The sequence below is a fragment of the Mastomys coucha genome, unplaced genomic scaffold (assembly GCF_008632895.1).
Source record: "Mastomys coucha isolate ucsf_1 unplaced genomic scaffold, UCSF_Mcou_1 pScaffold5, whole genome shotgun sequence".
Taxonomy (NCBI): Eukaryota; Metazoa; Chordata; class Mammalia; order Rodentia; family Muridae; genus Mastomys; species Mastomys coucha.
This window is the reverse complement of record NW_022196911.1, coordinates 60,220,810-60,237,561: the sequence shown is the minus strand read 5'-3', so window position 1 is coordinate 60,237,561 and position 16,752 is coordinate 60,220,810. Positions and strand designations below refer to the sequence as shown.

General features: G+C 47.7%; 1 protein-coding gene across 3 annotated transcripts in view; it reads left to right on the top strand.

The window, feature by feature from the left end:
• Window positions 1-16,752, top strand: part of Arhgap44 (Rho GTPase activating protein 44) — a 170,702-nt gene that overhangs the window by 149,227 nt on the left and 4,723 nt on the right. For all 3 annotated transcript variants that reach the window (XM_031354908.1, XM_031354907.1, XM_031354909.1), the window contains exons 16-19: window positions 813-993; window positions 10,986-11,213; window positions 13,152-13,309; window positions 14,793-15,170. In XM_031354908.1, coding sequence (XP_031210768.1) covers window positions 813-993; window positions 10,986-11,213; window positions 13,152-13,309; window positions 14,793-15,170 — 945 coding nt within the window. The remainder of the gene's footprint in view (window positions 1-812; window positions 994-10,985; window positions 11,214-13,151; window positions 13,310-14,792; window positions 15,171-16,752) is intronic.

Here is a 16,752-nt window from a genome sequence, read left to right as displayed (position 1 = left end):
CCCAGGAGACATTTCTGTCATCCAGGTGTGCATGCCTTGTACTAAGTAGGTCCATAGATTCTCCTGACCTAACAGCTACACTGTGGTTTATTTGCACCTACAAAATGTGGAAACTGGCCCAAAGTAGAGTGCTCCTGAGCTCCAAACTCCTCACTTTCCAAATGCAGAGGGTGGCTGAACCTGATGTTACAGTGGAAGGTGGGAAAGGGCTAAGGAGTACTTCAGTTCAGGCCCAGCCATCACCTGGATGCTACCTTTTTTACTGACTTAAATGATGTTCTTTGAGCTGCTCGTCAGCACATAAAAGCAGGGTCCAAAGCAGGGGCTTGCTTTTTTGTGCCTGGTTCATAATTAGGCACCTGGGGCAGCTTTTTACAAGGGAATCTCCAAGATGTTATGAGCCACAAGAAGCATCATTGCATGCGTGTTTCTCTGTGGTGATCATTTTATGGAGACAACAGTTGGAGTCATAGTTGTTAAAGCAAAAACACATGGTTCCTGTCTGTCATGCGTACTAAGTGTTGAGGGTGAGCTTTTAGCTATCAATCACCACTAACCCGTGTAGGGACAAAATGTCACTAAGGCCGGGATCCTAGCAGTCAAGGCTGACCTGGTTATCTCCCTCTCTTAAAGGCCAATCTGCCAATCACATAAGTCTCTTTGTTGGCTGGTCAATATGGTGAGTTAATATCAATATAGCCGGTGATAGACCATGAGGTGACTTTTTCTAGAGGCAGCATATGAGCATCTCTCTTGTCTGCAACTGTGTGCCCTCACAAGAGATCACATACACTGATTCTTTCTCCCTGCAGAGATAGAGTTCAACATCACAGGCAGTTATGGGAGTCCGGTCCATGTGAACCACAATGCCAACTACAGCTCAATGCCCTCCCCAGACATGGACCCTGCTGACCGGCGCCAGCCAGAGCAGGCCCGCCGGCCCCTCAGTGTTGCCACAGACAACATGATGCTGGAGTTTTACAGGAAGGATGGGTATGAGCTAGTGCCCCTTCTATAGTATCGGGAAAATTGGTTTGGGAGAGGGTGTATTTAGGAAAAGAAGAATCAACAGGAAGGCAGTGATTACTATGACACTTGAGGTGGCTTGTAGCAATTCAATTGGGAACTCATTCTGGAAGCTTCCGTCTGTGTGTGTGGACAGGTTTCTTAGGCCTAGTCCCTTTGGGCCCAGAGGTAAGTACAGTCGTCTTAGCTGACCTGATTGCCACCGGTATGATTAGTTCTTAGCAAATAAAGAAGTGTTGGTCAATGAAGGAATTTTTTTTTTTAAATCACAATAAGCCTTATTAACTTATTGTTTTATCTATTTTGAGACCTAGCCTTATATTAGCCCAGGCTAACCATGCACTGTCTGTATAAGCAGGGATGACATTAGACTTATAATCCTCCTGTCTCTATCTCCCAAATACAGGTATTCTAGGTGTATATCCATATACCTGGTTTTAGGCAGTGTTGGGGATTGAACTCAGGGCATTGTACATGCTAGATAAACACTCTGACAGCTGAGCCACACACCCCAGTCCATAAGCTCTTTATCTTGACTTAGAATTTGCCCATGTGTAGCTGGGAGTGTGGCCCAGTGACACAGCTCATGCTCTGCATATGTGAAGACAAATCTCAGTACAGCAGAGTTTCCAAACGTGTCTAAATGCGTGGCCATTCCTTCCTCTTCATTGGCTTTGCTTTAATTGTAGACCTGTTCATCTGCTATCTTAAGCTCTCTGTGAGGCGGGAAAGGAACCCTGAACCTAGGAGTGGCCCAAGTGTGCAGGTTTTCTAGTTTTTTTTCCAGCATCTGCCTACTTGAATACAGTTCAGATACACCCAGCTTAGTGAGTGTGTGAGTGTATGGGGGAGCAGCCGCTCCAGCTTAGTGAGTGTGTGAGTGTATGGGGGAGCAGCCGCTCCACAGTCCCATTAAATCAGTTTACATAATGTTTAATTACACAACATAATTGCCTCAGCAAGCAACAGAGGCATAAGCAGGTTACATAACTCACTCCAGGGAGTCACGGTGAGCAACCACTCAGTGGCCTCAGTCTATGGTCTGACGAGAGTCCAGCTCCCCCAGAGTGCCAGCACACCTGCTGCATGAGTGGATTACCATGGTTTGTCAAGCCAGTCAATTAAGTAAACTGTGATTAGGAATTAAATACTTAACACACAATCACATTCTATAACTGCTCCTTCAGAGTGGGGACATGGAGCACCAAGGCAGGGTATCTGAAACCCGGATGATGGGAACTAAAGCAGCCCAACCATCCCCTTCCCCCAGGAACCACCAGGATGTGTTAAGACAAATGCCAGAAGGGCTTGGGGGACCTGTGGACAAGTAGGAGTCACACTGTCCCTCCTCCTTCTGTGGGGGAATTGGCATTGAGGAGGAAATTTGCAGAGGAGGTCTAAGCCTATGTCCTGCGCTGTGTTTGTATGTGTGTGTGTGTGTGTGTGTGTGTGTGTGTGTGTGTGTGTGTGTGTGTGAGGAGGGGACAGGTGTCTTCAGTAGGTTGCTATCCCTGCTTGTGACCTTACTCCAAAGAAATCATGTGTGATGTGCATGGGGTTATTTGCATATGTGGTACGTTTGTGTGTTGTTCACTATCTAGTAGGGAGGGGGAAGATAGAAACTCTGAGGTATTCAGATATGGAAGAGAGAAATCATAATTTTATAAAAAAAAGAAAGAGAAGAAGAAGGAGAAGAAGAAAGAAGAAGGAGGAAGAGGAGGAGGAAGAGGAAGAGGAAGAGGAAGAAGCAGCAGCAGCAGCAACAGCAAAACTAGAATGGGCCAGAGACATAAAACTGATGAGCAATCCCTAGGTTTCGCATGATGGAAGGAGAGAACTTAACTCTGACCTCCACATGTGTGCTATGGTGCATTTACAAACACACACACACACACACACACACACACACACACACACTAAATCTAAGTTTATAAAATCAAAATTTTATTTCTACCATCTACCCTATGAGTCTATGTATTGTATGTGTTTTAAGATTTGTATTCCATAGAAAATATAATTTAAGCCAACCCTTAAAGAGCTGTCTGACAGGGAGGGCAGGTGTGAAGCCACGAACCACTAAAGACATTTAGGCAGTGGTAGCTCACATACATGGCTGTCATGAGATTATGTCATCTAATGGTGCCCCAGCCAGCATAGTTTACTCTGTGTGATGTTCAAATAAAAATAAAATTTCCCAGTAACAAATTTCTCAGTACTATGGTCACTTCTGAACTCTGGAAGAAAGAGGAGCCTGCAGTTGTTATCTGAGGGAGAGGAGAACATGGTGCATCCACTGAGCACCACCAGTGAGTTCGCTAATTCTTGACATCTGTCCCCACCTGTGAGCCTTTAAAATATCTTGAGAAAAATGTTAAAGTTTCTAAATTGCCCATTGAAGTGTGGATACATTCAATAGATGTCGTTGGAGGTTTTTGCTCAAGATAAGGAGAAAATGTAAACTATATACCAATAGAGCTGTTATTTAAAAAAAATCATAAAGAAAAGTTGGGACAAATAAACTGGATAAAATCAGGCAGAAGTGGAAGGTTTTCCATTAGTGACAAGGGCTTCTAAATCCTAGATGTCGTGTAAGGCAGCTTGCTCTTTACAGATCTGGTCCTGAAGCCTTTCTGATTCATAACACAAGTGGAATGTCTTCAGTGAGCCAAGAGTTCACACCTGTGGTTTTCATCATAACATGCAGGGTGATGGCCACCAACAGATATAGCACCCAAACCTGCCACTGCTATATATTACTTTATTCTTGAAAAAAAAAAATCTTTGCAGTGATGAAAGTAAGGACTTTGAAGTAGGAAGTTGTACTGGCTTCTCAGCAGTCCCTATAGGACATCATTTACAGGATGGAAGTGGGGAACCTCACTGCACTAGAGCTGTGAAGATGGAGCTGAAACTTGAAGGTTAGCTGACATCAGAAGCTGGAACAGAAAGAGAGCACTTCTCCTAGAGTCCCTGAAGGGACTGCAGCCCTGCTGTTGCTGAGTGCATCAATTGTAGAGTCTAGAGTTAGCTACCAGAACTCTGTGTGTGTATCTGCCATTTGCCTATTTTGTGGTGCCTGTCACAGCTGCTGCAGGAGCCTAGTACAACCATTTGCTGAAGCTGCCAACAAGCATTGTGGGAAAGATGGCAGCAGACACTTTAGTAGTCTTTGCCCAGTGTGGGCATCTCAGTGGCCATCAGCGGCATTTGGCTGAGAGGCAGAATGTGTGCCTGTTCTGGAACTTCTAAGCGTAGCCCTGGAAGTTCCTCCCGTGTCTGGGAGCATTTGGTCTTGGAATGTAGCTGGTTCAGAGTCCAAGTATCCCCTAGAGAGAAACTGGGGCCCCAATGGGATCTAACCCAAGAGAACACTGAGCTTCCAGACAGCTCAGTTTACCAACTCTGTCAGGGAGTCTCAAAATTAATAAACCATAATTTTAATGACACCCCCAACACACACATAACATCTTTAAGATACCAGAGCAGTGCGCTGGGGCTAGAGGGATGGTGTCAGCCCCAAAGAGTACTTGCTACATTTCCAAAGGACATGAGTTCATTCCCAGCATGGTTGGCTGGCTCACAACCACCTGTATCTCTTTTTACACATGATTCAGTGCTCTTCTGGCCTCCATAGGCATCATGTGTCACACACAGAAGCACATACATGTAAAAATACGTCTTTAAAATAGTGGTATGCTGGGACCCACCTTTCTGCCCTGGAGGTATCCTGACCAAGCATGTTCTTTGCTTCTTAAGTACTTGGTGTTTTTGTCTGTTTCTACTATGCCAAAGTCTTTGACTAAGTCTACAGGTACAAAGTGTACTAAAGTAGAGCTGGCCAAAGGCATCTGAAGCTCATAGAGGGCTCTCTATAACTTACAAGTCACTCTGAAGTCAGGAAGGTTGTGTCCCTTCATAGTGGGGTCCTCTGTCCTCTGTCATTCTGTTCTCTAGAGAAACTTTCATCCAAGATGACAGTCAGCTGTCATCTACCTGCTTGCTGTCCAGGGCTGACCACTGAAACACACAGATGTGGTAGTCAGATCTCTGCTAATGTAACTGACTACCAAAGTCAGACAATGGAGATTGAAGGAGGTTTATTGTAGATAATGGTTTTAGCATTGAAAGTGTTGCTTGGCCCCATTGTCTTTGGGTCTCAGTGTATAAAAGTTCACAGCAAAACAAGAGGAAGGGTCCTAGCTTCTTAGAAATGTCTTGTAAGGCATACAGCTGGTAACTTAGCATCCTACTGTGGCATCACCTCCTAATGGTTCCACCATCTCCCCAGAAGGTAGCAGGCCAAATATCCGGCTTTCAGCAGGTTGACCTTGGGAAGACACACCCCAACCATGCTGGGAGGGGGTTATATTGATCCCCTCCTTTTTTTCAGCCCCTCTTCCCTTCCTCAGAAACCCATTTTGATGGGTCTCATAGGTCAGAGCCCTACAGGACAAAGCAACACAAACAAGAGGGGCTCTGAGTTACACCTAGCTTTATTGCTAGGTGTCTTAGTTATGGTTTATTGCTATGAACAGACACCATGACCAAGGCAACTCTTATAAGGACAACATTTTACTGGGACTATCTTACAGGTTCGGAGGTTCAGTCCATTATCATCAATGTGGGAACATGGCAGCATACAGGCAGGCATGGTGCAGGAGAAGCTGAGAGTTCTACATCTTTATCTGAGAGCTGCTAGCAGAATATTCACTTCCAGGCAGCTAGAAGTAGGGTCTTAAAGCCCATGCCCACAGAGACACACCTACTCCAATAAGGCCACACCTACTCCAACAGAGCCACACCTTCTAATAGTGCCACTCTCTGGGCCCAGCATATACAAACCATAACACTAGGGAAGAAAGAACTCTGATGTCAGATGTTAAACCCAGCTGGAGTCTTCTCAACATCTGCATCTCATGCTGTCCCCACTTCACCAAATCAATATTCTTCTTCAGCCTTCAGCAAACACCATCTATGACTTTCTCAAGTAGACATTTTAATTGTAGAAAAAGTTTCATCATGTAGCTTTGGTTAACCTGGAACTCACTAAGTAGACTAGGCTTGGATTCAGAGATCTGAATTCATTTTCCCTGCAAGTCAGCACTTGATTGAGATCAAGTGTAGAATTTCTGACAGTCTCAGCAGCTCACACGGCTTTGGGTTTTAAAGCATTCTCCACGCCAAATTTTCAGATGAAGGGTGCTTAGCTTATGCCTGGTCTCCAAGGTCTGAAGGTCTTATGTTTATGTTCAATATTCTATAAACACCCACAAGGGAGAGAGCATGTGTCACTTCTACTTTACAAAGGGTACTCAGAGGTCACTTGTAGAAGTTAGGACCTGGTTCTTTCTTCCAGCCGCATGCTTCCAGAAATAAAACTCAGACTCAAAATATATTTACAAATACTTTGACCACACAGCTAGACTTCTCTTATTAGATCATAACTTAAATTATCCCATTTATTCTAGTCTACCTTCTGCTATGTGGCTGACTACCTGTGCTCACATCTTTGGGAGTGGGGGTGGGATCTCCTGTCCTGCCTCTATCCTAGAGTTCTTTCTGCCTCCTGGATGCCCCACCTTCCATTCTACCCTTTCTGTAGGCTGTAAGTTTTTAAACTGACATGTGATACATCCATGCAATACACAAGATATTCTATTCACACTCACCCACCTGTATCTGTATTCTATAGCTAATAATGAGCAAGTCTGGGATTCACACCAAAATTTACTTCCCCCAAAGCCACTCTTTTGCTCTGAACAGAGGAGGTTATATCATCACCATGAGTCTCCACCTCATAAAATGTAATTCTTTTGTAATCAGGCACACTGCTTCTTAGACATAGTTTGTGTTTGTATCAGTTCACTTTCATTGCTACAACGAAATGCTGGAGGCTGGGTAATATATAAAGAAAAGAGGTTTGCATAATTCATAGCTTTGGAGCTCCCAAGACATGATGCCAGCCTCGGCTTGGCAATAGTGAAGGTCCCCTTGGCTGCATCCCGTGACAGTAGGAGGAGCACATGTGAGAAAGCAAGAGATGATATGGCAAGACAGGAAGCCAGAGAAAAGTTCAGACATTACACTTGCGTTGTATAACATCTCTCCTGTGAGACGCCAGGTCCCATCCGAACTTCCTCGATTCCTTCTGAGGACAGTATTACTCTGTGACCCCGTCACCTCGTGTGAGGTCCCAGCTCTTGAGGTTCCACCGGCTCCTTCCATCTTTTACTACAGTCTCAGAGGATGTGCGATAGGCTTCCCCAAACCACAGTGCTATCTCTCACCCATGCCCAGCCCATCCTGTCAGCACTCAGCCTCTGCTGCCAGGCAGTGCTATCAAGGTGTTCCAGGTCTGTCATCCATCCTGTATTGCTAAGTTACCTCCATGGATGCTGGAGGCAGAAGGGAGGTGTTTGCCCTGTGCTGTCTATGAGGAAAGCGTGAGAAGGAGTCAGTGATTGCTGTACCTGGAACTAGAGGTGTGGGTCATCTCAGAACCTATTCCTTGCTAAAAATCTCATTGAAAAATCCAAAGCGTGATCTAGAGCAAATCTCCTGCAAACATCACGTGGCTGGGCATGGTGCCACACACTTGGAATGCCAGCACTTGGGAAGTAATTTTAAAGAAACAAATGGAAGGTTCTGCTAGGCAGAGAGGAATGATGACTCTGCTTCCTGTTCATAGATTCCCCATGTCTGGCTTTGGCCAGGGACAAGGGACTAAGGGGCATAGATTACATATCAAGACAGACCTAGACTCTAGGTTCTCCCAGCATCCTTTAGTCCCTACCTGGCATCCCCTGCGCCTAACCCTGAACTTTCCAGTCCAGGCTACCCTTCCCCTCAGAGGTTCCTCCCTATATAATCCAGACATTTTGGTCTCCTTGCTCTCTCCTCTTCTCTTCTCTGTGAGTGCACCCTTTCTCTCTTTCCTCCATCCCCACTCCTTCTCTCCCCATGGTGACTTCCCTGACCTCCTTCCTTGGGGCCAGTGAACTCGCCCACCCAAGAGCAGTTTTCCAATAAGTTTGCCTTTAACATATTCTAATCTGACTTGAATTGGCTCATTTCACCAGCGGTGGAGAAATAACCTCATCTTCTCAGGGTCTCCTAGCCTAGTATTTGCTCCCTTTCTCTAAGGCTGGGTTCTCAGTTCTCAGTCATGGGGTTGCTGGAGCCTCCCTATTGGCTTTGAATCTCCATCAACAGCACCCACTGGAGTCAGCTTGTGACTACACCCACTTCCATTTTATTGTCTTTAAACACAACCGGCGCCTTGAGTCTGTTCTGATCTCTCTTTTGAGACAGCAATGAGCAGAGACAATGAACTGTTGATACAGACATCTGGTTGGATGCTCCTTGTCTGTGTGCCCCCACCGGGCAGAGAACTAATCAGCTCTGTCCAGCTGCTGGCTGAGTTTATCTGGCCGTCCAAACATACATGATTAGCAGCAGCTTACTCCTTTGAATGTAAATGAGATTGTAGCTGCCACCTTGGCTATTGAATCACCCCAAGATTTATGTAACTATTTGAAAGTGTCAGTGGATGCGGTATGTGTATTCACTGAACCCATAATGTTCTACCCATCAGTCTCTGACAGGCAGGGATGATTGGCATGGCCCAGCAACCTCTAGTGAAGGTGGCAGTGTGTACTCGGCTTGCGGTTTTTTGTTTTGCTTTGTTTTGTTTTGTTTATTTTTTTGAGACAGGGTTTCTCTGTATAGCCCTGGCTGTCCTGGAACTCACTCTGTAGACCAGGCTGGCCTCGAACTCAGAAATCCGCCTGCCTCTGCCTCCCAAGTGCTGGGATTAGAGGCGTGTGCCACCACTGCCCGGTTTGTGTTTCTTAACTGCTGACATTTGCCAGTCATAATTACCAGAGCTTGTTTAATACTTAGCTGGTGCCCAAGCTTGCTCCTTCCCAGAGTGGTTCAGATTAATGGGTACTCTGGAGTCTGAGGTTCCCATTGTTAGGCGCCATTCTTGGAAAGAGAAAGCAACCCCCACAGCCCTGCTTCTAAGGACTTAGATTCCTCTCCCTGATGAGGGAAGGACCTTCTAAGCAGAAGAGTCTGTGGTGAGGAGCGGAGGGCTGGACTTCAGGACTTGTGGCTGACCGACTGGCAGAAGTGTCATCAGCCCCCACTCCTTGAACAAGAATAGGCTTTTTTCTCCTTTTTCCTGTTAAAATTCCAAAACCCAGAAAGCTTGCTCATCTTCCTAGGCCTGTTGTAACTACCAGGGGACATACATTGACACCTGCCCCAGAGTTTTTGACCTTCTTGAGGTTTTCTGCCCAATAAAGGTGTATGTTGAAGACGGCTTGAAAGCCAGTAAATCCTCCAAAGAGATATGCCCTTTCTATTGCAAGATGCTTCCTTGAAGCCACAGGGGATCTGAGGAACACCAGCCATGACAGTAGGCGTGAAAGTTTCAGGAAACTGAAGCAGCCTAGCGTTGCTTGCTAACACCCATACCAATCCCCTCAGATAGGTCCCCGCTTAGGCATGCTTCCTTAAAGGAGCCATCTCATCTGTGACATCTCATCTCTGTATTTGCATTGGTCTTTTATCTCATTGCACCTCTGCAAGGTCGACGTGACCATTCTAGGCATGCAGGACTCCACAGTGGAATGGCTCAGTGCATCCGACCATTGAGGTTCGAGAAGAGCAGAGAATAAGCACATGGGTGTTCTCTTATTTTCACCCTGCTGTGCACTAAAGGTGGGCGTGTCCTGGACTATGGCTTATCCTTGTACAGAAGTTCATGTCTCCCACCATACTAGAATTCTTGTCAATGAAACTGTTGCCTGAGGGCATGGGACCAGGTTCACTGGACCAGATGACAGGCATTAACTGCCTTCTGTGTCTCTGCAACTTGGAAAGGAGCAGATGCCTGGTTCTTGGATGAGTCCACCATCCCATCGCCCTGTCAGCTCTGCAGCTCTCTCTCTTCGCCTGTGTGGCTTTGGCTGTGCAGCCACCAGAGAGGCTTGCAGACCAACTAAACAGTAGTCATCACACAATGCGAGCATTGCATCAGGACTCAGACAGGAAACCCCTTGCAGACACTCCACCTGTGTCCAAAGGAAGGGGTAGATTTGTTGGCACTAATATCTGTATGTTTCTGTCCCTGCAGCCTTAGGAAAATCCAAAGGTACAGTATCCTCTGGTAGCTCTGAGGTCACTTTTAGTCTCTTAAAGCAAGCAAGCTGTGTGGTAGCGAGCTCGGCAAGAGGGTGAATGTGCCGTGTTTGGTTGCTTGGCAGATTTACTTGGAAATGTGTGTCCATCATCAAAATAGACTCTGAGCCTGGAGGGACCATAGGCATGAGCATCCCCTTCCATGCTATCTAGATAAGCAGCTGTGGCCTACAGAGGTCATGCCTTGACAGATTCCCTAGCAGTAGCAAAGCTGGGACTAGACCCCTACATTGCACAAAGGATGCATTTAGAAGTCTCCTGCTGGTTGATTCATGTCAAATACTGGTGCTGTTTATCCATGTTCTGCCCCCACCCCCCTCATCTCACACGGGAGGAACATTTCCCTTGCCCCCCAGGTAGGCCACATTCTGCTCTGAGGACAGCTTGAGTTCCACACCAAGGATGCTTTGGGGGCCATTATCCTAGGGCCTGCTGGCTTTGGCCGAGGGTAAAAGCACAACTTGTGGACTTCCAAGCTGCTGGCTGTGCCCTGCTGTGCTTTCCCACTGTGGGAGGGCAGCTTGAGCCAGGTCTGGGCTGTGGGGCTGCATGTCAGCAGGTCCCCAGCAGCCCAGGCACTGGAGTGTTGCTAGCCATACCTGTCCACCATGGGCACCGCTTCCCAGGACCCAGGAGGGTGCTAAGCCTGCTGCTCTCCAAGCACAGATTGCTTGAATGTCTCCGCTTCATGGGGGAGGGACCGTGTCGTCTGTCACACGTGGGTAAGCAGATGTCTTTGTGTCCCTCGCCAGCATGGGTGTGAGGGTCATGGACACATCTTGGGTGGCACGAAGAGGCTCCTCTGCTGGTCGGAAAGCATCCTGCGCCCCGCCTTCCATGCAGCCTCCTGCCCCACCCTCCGAGCTGGCTGCACCCCTGCCTTCACCCCTGCCGGAGCAGGTCCCAGACAGCCCTGCCACTCCAGCTCCTGCGCTCTCTCCATCAGGTGCCAGCCTGCAGCCCACCCCCGAGCGCCCCAGGTAAGCCCAGCCCCGCCAAGGAAGGCTGGCACGTGTGCTGGGGTGACTGGGCTTTGGCTCTCCCACCAGGCCTCCTGGATCTGCTCACCCTGCTCCCACAACTAAGCATTCATGTTTGGCTTTCTGCATCCTGCCAGTCATCTGCATCATTCCCTGCTCTGGATTACCATGTGAAGTCCGGGCTTTCCAAGGACAGCATCCCCAAGCAGACATAGAAAGTGGATTTGTCCAGAACATTCCAGAACCTGCTGGGGATTTCCCATGGTCCATGTCCCTCATCCCATTCCCTTGTTTGAATTTTAAGATGTCAGCATTTCTCCCTTCTGCCTTTAAGTTTGTATGAGTCCATTTGTATTACTAAACTTAGTGCAAACCAGAGGTGTAAAGGGTGTGGTCACCTTCACAGCATGCTATGTAGTGGGGTTGCCTTTCAGAGAAGAAAGAGAAAACCCATTCCATCACCAGTTCAGTGAACATTACCAGAACGACTTCTTCTGCCCAAAGCTAGTAACATGATCTCCACTATACATATCATGCCCAGTGACAAAAGACAACAGCACTGAGCTCAGCAGGGCCCAGGCTAAGGAAAGGACACCATACCTGGTGAGGCCCAGGCAGAGGACAAGACTTAGAAGTGGGAGCAGCATCATGGAGGCGGTTGGTTTCTCATGCGGCACCCAGAGAAGTAGAGAGAGTGCTTGGGCGGCTGTCGCTGCGCTTGGGACACATACACTTCATGGACACTGGGTGGGAGCAGATGCTGACTTTTCCTGCATGAGATTACAGATTTTTTTTTTTTTATCATTTGCTTCCTTTATTGAGTAGAACATAATTCCTTTTCAAACTATAAACATGATGAAGGGGAAACCATAAATTTTGGGAGGGGCACCCAACACTGGGTACGCTGGGGAGGTTGCTGATGACTGTGCCTCAGATTAAGGCCTGACCCTGGCTGTGCACCTGCAGAACTCTGAGTCCATGGGAGCTGCAGACTGGGTGGTGGGGGCTTGGAGATGTACCGACTGGCAACAGTGGGCCAGATAAGTGGATAGAGAGATGAGAGACCCATGAGCAGATTGGCTGAGGAGGTCCAGATTGGCCGAGGAGGTCCAGGTTGACGGAGGAGGTCTAGATTGACCGAGGAGGTTCAGATTGACCGAGGAGGTCTAGATTGATTGAGGAAGTCCAGATTGACGGAGGAGGTTCAGATTGACTGAGGAGGTCCAGATTGGCCGAGGAGGTCCAGATTGATTGAGGAAATCCAGATTGACGGAGGAGGTCCAGATTGCAGTACTCTTCTTCATCACTTGTATTTCCCATCTTACAAAGATGCTGTGTGGTACATCCCTGTCATACAAATGGGTCCCCTGAGCTCTGCAGGCATCCCAAGGATATTAGACAAAGCATCTCAAGGGCTATTGGTACCTTCAGGGGCACTTCTGTGGAGGGCATCACTCATTGGTGCAGGTAATTGCAAAAGTCACACAAACTGAAGTCAGTCCCCTTTTCCTGGAAAGCCATAGCCAGAAGTGTGGCCACAGAAGTAGTATCAGAAGGCCTTGCTGGGAACGCAGAGCCCTCTTGGATGGAAGAAATGTGGAGATGTGGGTGTTTGGTTTGAGAGTGACTTAGAATTCTCTAGTTGAGGACAGCATGTGAGGGGTGCCACATGTATGTTCCACGTTGCTCAGTGGTTACCTGAGGGCAGGGGAAGCTGGCTGTGAATACCAAGCTGAGAGTAGAACCCAGGACCAGCACTCTGGGAAAGGACAGTCCCCTCACCTATTTGGGACCATCAAAGGCTCTGAGAAGTGACTGAGACTAAGCAGTGTGGCAGTAGTTAAGCAGGGCCCAGCCACTCAGCACTCCAGTGGGCAAGATAGGAACTGAAGTTGTCTACACTCAGGAGTTCCCCTGTCCCGTATGCTTGTGTTTCAGTGTGTCTAAAAGCAAGGAACTGTCGCCAGGGTCTGGGCAGAAAGGAAGTCCAGGTTCCATCCAGGGGACAGCCTGCCCAGGGACGCAACTGGGGCCACAGCCGGCTGCCAGCCCCAGCCAGCTTCCTGCAGACCAGAGTCCTCATACCCTTCGAAAAGGTAGGTTCCCCTCTTCTGACCATTCTTAGGCCAGAGAGGGGTGTTCTTCCTGTTAGCAAGGGCCTCTGGGAACCTTTGCTTAGAGAAGCATTTCTAGCCTTGCCACTGGAGCTCTGAGAAATTACCCATCCCACCAGGGAATGCACTACGTATCCAGTGGGTCAGGACAAGATGGATGGGGAACAGAACTTTCATAATATATCATGATGCTATGGTGTTTTACTACAAAATCCCACTGAATTACCACACTGCTATGGAGAAACCATTGTTCTTCACATACAAAAGAGGCCTATTTATTTTTCAGAAGAGGCTAAAATAATTACCCCCAAGGCATGTCGTAACAAATAGAAGATACCTGACCCCAAGTGAGCAGAGCCTGTCTTTCCTCCACACCGTAGGTCAGACTAGCTCAGGAAATAAGACATCCTCAGACTGGCTTTTCTTTCTCAGACTGGGTATAGGGAGGGGGAAAGGTGGGGAAAAGCCTGCTGGGCCTCTCTGGGGACTTAAAAGAGATCTATCTAGCATTAGTCACATACGGGCAGCCACCCCTCAGTTGTCAAGACCCAGGCTCCTATCCTCAGAATGTTTGCCTATCAGCGGGATGACCAGGGTGCTTGACTCCATTGAGGAGACCATTCATTTTCAATTCAAGGTAGCAGGCATCCTCCAGGGTTGAATAAATAAAGGGGGAACGGAGGTACTTCAGAAAGACTGGCCTGGTGGTAGGCTTTAAAAATGTAGCGGAGGTGGGTATAGCTCAGGGCTTGACCACTTTCATACTCCCCATCATTGCAAAAGGGAAATTCCAGTTTGGCTCGTCCATGTTTGTACTCAGGGAGTACAATTCTTGATAGAAAATTGGTAAAAGAAAGTGACCTCTAGCCACAGGCTAAGAAAGGGAAGGGCACAGTTACCAAGTTACAATTGTAAGGGGTGGAGTTCTAATGTCCCATTGAACAGTTGGGTAACTGTGGTCCACAAACAGCAATTAATGAGATATTTCCAAAGAACCTGGGAAGTCTTGGCAAATTCCCAGCACACTGAAGTGACCACGCTTGGGGACACGAAAATGGTAATGACTGTAATCTGGTCACTATGCATTGCATTCCCTTGATGCACCAAGGCAAAGATTAAAAGCACAAGCTTGGGCTGGGGATCTGAGGGTATGTGGGCTGGGGGTGTCTAGCTAGAGGATTGTCTGTGGGGGACCAAGGTCACTGTGCAGCTTCCGACAAAGACCATTTACTCCCTGGGGAGCACTCCCTCAGGGACACCTTGAATTAGAAGCTTCCCCAGCCTTCTAGGTAGCAAGTTAAGGAAACTTGGAGTTCTCTATTCATTTTTAAAAGTTTATTGGCTGCACTTGGCCTGGTACGAGGAAGCAGTGGGCAATCAATCGGGACGCATGAAGATACACACTAATGGGCACCCTAATGGGCTTCCCTGATAGTCATATGTCCTATGTTGTTTTCTCTTACAGTTTCAAAGAAGGTGGCACCAATTCCTCCCAAGGTCCCCTTCGTGCAGCCAGGGACTGTTTCTGATCAGCCCGCTGGCCAGCCATCCCCAGTCAGCCTGTCTCCTACTCCACCAAGCACCCCATCACCCTATGGACTGAGCTACCCTCCGGGGTACTCCATGGCCTCTGGCCAGCTTTCTCCTGCCTCAGCTCCTCCCCTGGCCTCTCCCTCTGTCTTTACAAGCACTTTAGCCAAATCTCGGCCCACCCCTAAGCCCCGACAGAGGCCCACCCTGCCGCCTCCTCAGCCTCCCAGTGTCAGCCTGTCGGCTTCAAGTCCACAGTCCACAGAGCACCCCATGTTAGACGGCATGTCGCCGGGAGAAAGCATGTCTACAGGTAAGTGGGCTGTGGGCTGTCTGCAGGGCTCCTGTGTAGCTTAGCGGAGTGTGCCAGAGGCAGGACCGGCAGCATCACCACTGGCCACAAGCTAGCACCCAGGCTGCTCTCCTTAAGGCTGCAGAGGAAAAGTGTCCTGAGAACAGCCTAGGAATCTGAGGGGGAGCTCATGGGACTTCTCCAACAGCCTAGGGATCTGAGGGGGAACTCATGGGACTTCTCCAACAGCCTAGGGATCTGAGTCCACAGTGTTTGTGAGATTGTGTCCTTTGGAGTGAGACCTCCAGAGAAGCTGGACATCAAAGCACAAAGGTGGTGTCGCCAGAGCGCAGCAGCTGAGCAGTACAGATACTTATCTGGAAGAGAAAGGCTAAGAACTAGAGGATTTTCCCAAGGAGAAAAAGAAGGCTTGCTAAGGAAAAATATTTGTGGAGGAATATTACTTTTGAGTCACCTTCAGAAAGATGGGTCTCTCTAGCTACACATGCTTGAGGAAATTAGTCAAACCCATAATTGCTTAGCTGAGTTTTAGTCTAAATTCAAAACAAAGATGGGGTTGTCTTCTCAAGGACAATATTATAGTTGCTAAACACCGTTGACTGGGGGAAAAAAAATGGAACATTTTAAAAATGTCTCCCAGTCAGTTGTCTTATACAATTACAGTCAGGGGCAGATCTCTGGTGGCTGCTAATGTCACATGGGCTCTTCCTTATCTAGGGAGATGAGCATAGTGTGGGGCTGTGTCCTTAAACAGGTTCATTTCATAGGGCAGAGCGAGCCTGCATCCCACTGTGGAGCACAATCCCATATAGCAGGTGTGGCAGCTTGAGAACCCTGCATGTTCACAAATACTGTCACATCATGCACTGCCACACATGCACGGCACATGCCCACTGAAAATACATATACTCTGTACACTGATCACATACATACACACCACCCATATGTGTGCACAGCACACACATATACACAAATATGTACATATACATATATGCACACAACATATATATATTGCATATTATGCATGTCCATTGCATGTTTATACCACATACTCAGATGTGCACAAAGCACACACATAAACATACCACACATACACTGTCTTAGGATTCCTACTGCAGTGATAAAAACACCGAGACCAAAAGTAGCTTGGGAGGAAAGGATTCCTTTCACCTTAGAGCTTATAGTTACCATCCAGGGAAGTCGGGAAAGGAACTTGAGGCAGGAGCTGATGCAGAGGCCAGTAAGTGCTGCTTACTGGCTTGCTTCTCATAGCTTGCTCAGTCTGCTCTACTACAGCACCCAGCACCACCATCCCAGACATGGCATCACCCACAGGGAGCTGGGCCCTCACATGAATCAATTAGGAAAATGTACCACAGGCACCAGAGGCCAATCTTAGGAAGGCATTTTCTCAGTTGAGGCTCCTTCTTCCCAGATGACTCTAGCCAGAGTCAAGTTGACATAGAACTAGCCAGGGCACCACACCATATACACCACACCCCTATATGTACACACACATTTATATACCACACACATAGATGCACCATACCTACATGTTTACTTAGCGCATATCACATAATCA